The 7,220-nt window shown below is 45.3% G+C and overlaps 1 protein-coding gene across 1 annotated transcript in view; it reads right to left on the bottom strand.

The window, feature by feature from the left end:
- Nucleotides 1-804: 804 nt before the first annotated feature.
- plekhb1 (pleckstrin homology domain containing B1) overlaps nucleotides 805-7,220 on the bottom strand; it is a 61,932-nt gene continuing 55,516 nt past the window's right edge. The window contains exons 5-6 of the mRNA XM_033023178.1: nucleotides 3,847-3,943; nucleotides 805-1,014 (exon numbers count right to left, since the gene is read on the bottom strand). Coding sequence (XP_032879069.1) covers nucleotides 878-1,014; nucleotides 3,847-3,943 — 234 coding nt within the window. The 3' untranslated portion in view covers nucleotides 805-877. The remainder of the gene's footprint in view (nucleotides 1,015-3,846; nucleotides 3,944-7,220) is intronic.

Raw genomic sequence — 7,220 nt, 5'->3', positions numbered from 1 at the left:
GATCAGAGTCTTCACTTTCCATTTGGCGACATCTCCGACTCTGGGCTGGGATGGGTCTACAACTCTGGGCTGGGTTGGGTCACCGATTCAGGGCTGGGCTGGGTCTCTGACTCAGGGCTGGGCTGGGTCTCCCACGCTGGGCTGGCCTGGGTTGGGTTTCTGATGCCAGGCTGCTTGGGGCTGGATTGCTTGGGGCTGGGCTGCTTGGGGCTGGGCTGGCCTGGGTTGGGTTTCTGATGTCAGGCTGCTTGGGGCTGGGCTGCTTGGGGCTGGGCTGCTTGGGGCTGTGCTGCTTGGGGCTGTGCTGCTTGGGGCTGGGCTGCTTGGGGCCGGGCTGCTTGGGGCCGGGCCGCTTGGGGCCGGGCTGCTTGGGGCTGGGCTGGGCTGCTTCGGGTCCCTCCGAAAATTGTGGAAACCTCCGCCGGCCAACCTCAACTCCAGTAAAGACGCGATGGGGCGGACTGTCCCAGGGAGTGACAGGGGTAGAGACTATTCCGCGCGACGCTGACTGGCAGGAGAAGAGATCGATCTGTGCACGTACGGTTTTTAAGATTTTGAAACCTCGCTAACATTTATGACATTCAACCGATCGGAACAAAACTTGGTGCACTCGCAGCATAGGAGAACGGTGAGTGAACTGGTGAAAAATAATAGTGCTATCGCAAACCGTTTTTGCTCAAATAGAAAGACTGCCAAACCAGAAGATATAGTAAGATCAGAGTTTTAGTTATGTATAGAAGATAGATTTAGGTTTGAAACCAATTTGCTGCCTAATTATTTCATTTCTAATGATGCCAACAGCAGAGTGTTCGTATAACCAAAGTACTCTATGTTTATGCAGCAATGCACAGTTTCTTGCCTTGACAGTAACATTGTTTTAGAACCAGCACGGTGCCCACATGAGTGATCTCAGCAAAGAGCTTGTAACAGCCCCAACAAGCATCCCCAGTGCAATTTGTTCTCCTGTGTTGCAACTGGGTTCCTGATGGATCCACAAACGGGTTATCCTCGACCCTGAAAAAGAGGGCATGTGGTTTATAGACGTATAATTATAACATGCATACATTGCTTACAATTCGTCTCATTTAGTTCAGTTTAGAGATATAATGTAGAAACAGGTCCTTTGGCCCACCGAGTCCATGCTGACCAGCCATGATCCCTTACACTAGTTCTATCCTACACACCGGGGGCAATTTACAGAAGTTAATTGACCAACAGACTTAATGTGTGGGAAGGTACTGAAGATGCCGGTTTACTCTGAAGATAGAGACAAAGTGCTGGAGTAACTCAGCGGGACAGGCAGCATCTCTGGAGAGAAGGAATGGGTCAGGACCCTAAACGTCACCCATTCCTTCTCTCCAGAGATGCTGCCTGTCCAGCTGAGTTACTCCAGCATTTTTTGTCAACCTACAAATTTACACATCTTTGGAATATGGGAAGAAACAGGAGCACGTGCGGTCACAGGGAGAATGATCAAACACTGTACAGACAGTACCCGTAGTCAGGATCGAACCCAGTCTCTGGCGCTGTAAGGCAGCACCTTTACTGCTGCGCCACTCTGCCACCACTTGTACATCCTGATATAGTTGTTAGCCCAGAATTTCTTATAGAAATATTCATTCTGTAGGAGGTATTTGAGTATGAGGGTTTCTCCTTTTGAACTGCATGCGTCGCCTTTGCACCCCACCATTACCCAATAAATAAGACGGGCAGCATTGGATTGGCCTTTCCCGGTTAAGTAGATATCTTGTTTGAATATTAATTTCAGCATCCTTGTGTTCTCTCGTCCCAATCTGTTATTCATAATATTGTCCAGCACAGAAATGGCCCACCTAGTCCATGCCAACCACGGTGCCAATCTACAATAATCCCATTTGCCTGCATTGGAACCGTTTTCTTCTGTGCCTTTCCTATCCAAGTTTTATGGTGGCGCGAACAAGAGAAGCAAGGCAAGGCCCAACTTGCCCACATCAACCAACATGTCCCAGCTACACTAGTCCCACCTGCTTGCATTTGGTCCATATCCCTCCAAACCTGTCCTATCCATGTTCCTCTCCCTGGTGCGTACTGACGAGAAACATTTATTTAGGATCTCACACATATCCTCTGGCTTCACTCATAAATCACCCCCTCTGGGCCCTGAGGAGGCTTATACCTTCCTTAACCACTCAAGAATTGGCAGATGGTCCAATGCCTAAGCGAAATAGATATCCAAGATTGCTAAGTGATGCAAAGTATATGGAAAGTGAAGAGTCATATTTGAAATATGTGTAAACCAAATTTATCTCTTTCCCCCCCCCCCTGAATGTAAGGTTTTATAATTTTTTGTGTAAATTGTTCAATATTTTTTCCAGCACTGTTACTAGCATGAATGGATTTCTTAATGGGAATTCCTCTACCTGACAAATTTGAAGAGATCTGACTGGAGAGCAGGCAAAACATAGCTTTTCCTTGTACATTGGTACATATGACAATATCTATCTATCTGTCTATCTGTCTATCTATCTATCTATCTATCTATCTATCTATCTATCTATCTATCTATCTATCTATCTATCTATCTATCTATCTATCTATCTATCTATCTATCTACCTACCTACCTATCTATCTATCTATCTATCTATCTATCTATCTATCTATCTATCTATCCTATTACTAAAACTCGCATCTTGACCACTGCGTTGTAATTAAATGTGCACAAAAACGCTACCATATATCGCTAGGGTTTTTTCGCCACATTAATCACCGTTCTCCCCTGCTCCAAGCCACCAAGTTTTGTTCCGATCAATGAAATATGAGAAAAGTCATGAAGGTTTAAAAAAATCGTGAGATCAGCAGATTGGTCTTCTCGCCTGCCGTTCGCCATAAAGATAATGCCCATTCTGGCACCCGCTGGAGAATAAAATCCCGGAGGCGGGGCTGAGTAAACAAGCCGTGCTGATTGAGTCCGCAAGAGTGGAGTCAGCAAAGCCGCTATGTGAAGTCGGGAAAGCCGCTGTGTGGAGTCGGGAAAGCCGCTGTGTGGAGTCAGGAAAGTCGCTGCGTGGAGTCGGGAGGTGCTGTGTGGTCCCGCGGCCGGTGGCCGCTGAATGGAGTCCCCTTCCCCCCACACTTTTTTAACTTAAAAAGTTGGAACAAATACGATAAAATCGGACCAGTTGGCAGGTATGATATATACGAATTGCGTACAAAGAGCACCCGTAGTCAGGATCGAACTCGTGTCTGGCGCTGTTTGGTTGCAACTCTACCGCTGCGCCACCATGCTATCCTTGTCGAGGTTTACACTGAGCTGCTGCATAACAGAGGGTTCCCTGATCTATGGACTGTTCCCAGGGATGCATCACTGGACAAACATCAAGTGCTGCTGGAAGATCATCAACTGGGTGAAAGACACATTTTAGGCTGCCCAGAACCTGTTGATCTTCCAGTATAAAGAGATGCCTTTAGAATTTGGCAACTTGAACGCCTAAGAATGAAGAAGATTGCAAAAAGTGGCGAACACAGCCCAGACCACCACGGGTACTGATATCCCCACCATCGAAGGGAGGATCTACAGGAGTCGCTGCCTCAAAAAGGCTTTTGGACAGGTACATGGTTAGGATGGGCCAAACACAGGAAGGTTGGACAAGTGTAGCTGGGGCATCTTGGTTGGCATGTGCAAGTTGGGCCAAAGGGTCTGTTTCTGTGCTGTATGATTCTAACACCACAAGGTTTTGCATGGTCGAGGCAAAGAGCTTGATAAGATCAAGATATTAAAAATTATATCTAGTTTGAAACAAACCAATTAATTGAGCTTTGACATAAAATTATAGTCATGTTGCGTGACAGGACTTTAAATACTATACCTGGATGACCACAGTTCCTTGGACTGATGTAGACGGTGTTAAATGCATCTGGAGCAATGGTCTGGTAATGATCATCAGCAGGATCATACACGGATACCTCAGAAAACAGAACAATAGATTAAACATTATGGAAATTTACAATATTAAAGAGAGGTTTTATATTCTGTGACATATTACACCAGGCTCAAACTGATTTCCTGATGAAAACTTAGCATTGGCGCAAAGCATTTATTGATTTACTAGACCAAGGGGTCCCTCATAACTTACCTGTTTCTAGTATAAATACCAGGATTGTGAAGATTCCTGGTGCAGAGATACAAGAGATATGTTTAACTATAAGTACAGCAGAACGTGCAAGTATTTCCTGATGAAGAGTCCCAACCTGAAATATCACCCCTCCATTCCCTCCCCAGATGCTGCCAGACACGCTGAGTTCCTCCAGCTTCAGGGCCGGATTTACGTATAAACTTCACAAGCTTAAGCTGAGGGCCTCGAGATCTAGGGGGGGCCTCGGCAGGGCCAGATTTATCTATAGGCTTCATAGGCTGATTGGGAGGGGCCTTGCATTGGGGATTGTGAGGGGCCTAACAAGTGGAATAGCCTAGGGCCTCTACTCATCTAAATCCGGCCCTGTCCAGCATTGTGTGTTTTGCTTATGTATGTTCTCCATCTCTTGGAACACTAACGTAGATTCTGTTGACCCACGGTTTCCCTCTCTAAAAATGTGTTTTAGGGGGGAAAATAGTAAAATTTTGAATATTTTTTATCCTTTAGTTTATCCTTTATTGTTTCGAGGTACAGTGAAAAACTTTATGTTGCGTGCTAACCATTCAGTGGAAATTCTATACTTGATTACAATCAAACTGTTCACAGTTTACAGATACAGGATAAAGGGAATAACGTTTAGTGCAAGATAAAGTCAATTAAAGTCAAATTAAAGCCGGTACTTATGATTGATTATACTTCTACCAATCTTACAGTCACTTCATTTAAGGTTGTACTCTGCCTCATTCTTCCTCTAGATTTCTTGTATTATAAAAAGCCTCAGCTTGACAGAGAATATTCCTAGCTTCCATAGAAACATAGAAACATAGAAAATAGGTGCAGGAGTAGGCCATTCGGCCCTTCGAGCCTGCACCGCCATTCAATATGATCATGGCTGATCATCCAACTCAGTATCCCGTACCTGCCTTCTCACCATACCCTCTGATCCCCTTAGCCACAAGGGCCACATCTAACTCCCTCTTAAATATAGCCAATGAACTGGCCTCGACTACCCTCTGTGGCAGGGAGTTCCAGAGATTCACCACTCTCTGTGTGAAAAAAGTCCTTCTCATCTCGGTTTTAAAGGATTTCCCCCTTATCCTTAAGCTGTGACCCCTTGTCCTGGACTTCCCCAACATCGGGAGCAATCTTCCTGCATCTAGCCTGTCCAACCCCTTAAGAATTTTGTAAGTTTCTATAAGTTTCCCCCCTGTTTCAATAGAAATCTTTCAGACGTTGCTATTTCAGTGGATCTTCTCTGTGCTCAGTCTATGGGCACCATTCTTCCTGCACTGTGGTGCTTAGAAATGGCCTCAATGCTGCAGCTCAAATCCTGATGGATAGGCATGCTGTAAAAACGAGTGTTTTAAAACAGCTGTTGCAGTCACTGGCTCCTATGTTAATGTACTATATCACCTGGATTAACAATGGGTTGTGGTCGGTGAGAAAAGTTTCAGAAAGTAAACCAAGATGTGGATAAATGTGAGGTTATCCACTTTGGTGGCAAAAACAGGAAGGCAGACTATTATCTAAATGGTGGACGATTAAGAAAAGGGGAGATGCAACAAGACCTGGGTGTCATTGAAAGTAGGCATGCAGGTACAGCAGGCAGTGAAGAAAGCGAATGGTATGTTAGCATTCATAGCAAAAGGATTTGAGTATAGGAGCAGGGAGGTTCTACTGCAGCTGTACAGGGTCTTGGTGAGACCACACCTGGAGTATTGCGTACAGTTTTGGTCTCCAAATCTGAGGAAGGACATTATTGCCATAGAGGGAGTGCAGAGAAGGTTCACCAGACTGATTCCTGGGATGTCAGGACTTTCATATGAAGAAAGACTGGATAGACTCGGCTTGTACTCGCTAGAATTTAGGAGATTGAGGGGGGATCTTATAGAAACTTACAACATTCTTAAGGGGTTGGACAGGCTAGATGCAGGAAGATTGCTCCCGATGTTGGGGAAGTCCAGGACAAGGGGTCACAGCTTAAGGATAGAGGGGAAATCCTTTAGGACCGAGATGAGAAAAACATTTTTCACACAGAGTGGTGAATCTCTGGAATTCTCTGCCACAGAAGGTAGTTGAGGCCAGTTCATTGGCTATATTTAAGAGGGAGTTAGATGTGGCCCTTGTGGCTAAAGGGATCAGGGGGTATGGAGAGAAGGCAGGTACAGGATACTGAGTTGGATGATCAGCCATGATCATATTGAATGGCGGTGCAGGCTCGAAAGGCCGAATGGCCTACTCCTGCACCTATTTTCTATGTTTCTATGTTTCTATGTCTTGGGTAGCCTGCATGTCCTGGGATTTTAGACTGTGCATGGGGATGTTTCAGCCCTGATGGTCTAATTTAGAGTTTTAGCTTCCAGGCAACCACTTCAGTGCAGGCTTGTCCAATCCACATGTTCAAGGGATAAGAAGGAGCTGCAGGTCTCAAATTTGTGGTGATTCCATTCTCCAACCCTAATTCAATCACGAGAGGGGATCCCGTCCATCATTCTGTAGCTAGCAGAGTGTGGATTGCTGGAACAGTTTGGTGCAGTGTGAAGCTCTCTTAAGCGGCCTTTTCACGGGGCGACTTGACGCAAGAGTTAACCAGAGTTTAACATCGTGGGAACCTCGTGCGATAACAGTACGGCATTCGTGGACCACCGTGGACCACCGTAGCGCTAACGGCAGGTAATCGTGTATCTTGGTCACTCGGGAGAAAATTCAAGAAAGTTTGAATTTCTCCAAGATTGACTTGTACACTTGTGGTTGGGCATTGCAACATTATATGGACGTAGTGGCCAGTGCGATATCCGTAATAACTCTTGCGGGTACCGTGGGAACTCCTGCGAACGGTGAACCCGGAAGCTGGACAGAGGGGACAGAAGGTGAGTAAAAATTGTCTTCTGTGGGATTGAATTTAAAAAATAAATAAAAATAAAGATTTGCATCCGCATATGGACATCAACTTATTCATGAGTTATATTAATGAGATTCAAGAAAATAACTATAATCTTTAAAAGGGACTTTAAAAGGGACTTTACTGAAAGGTTACGCATTTCTATGGTCCGTGAGAAATTTTTCACATGTACTTCTTTGAGAGATACAGGTCGGAGTCCTCGCCG

The sequence above is a fragment of the Amblyraja radiata genome, chromosome 6 (assembly GCF_010909765.2).
Source record: "Amblyraja radiata isolate CabotCenter1 chromosome 6, sAmbRad1.1.pri, whole genome shotgun sequence".
NCBI classification, from domain to species: domain Eukaryota; kingdom Metazoa; phylum Chordata; class Chondrichthyes; order Rajiformes; family Rajidae; genus Amblyraja; species Amblyraja radiata.
The sequence above is the reverse complement of the archived record's forward strand: the minus strand, read 5'-3'. Positions and strand labels throughout refer to the sequence as shown.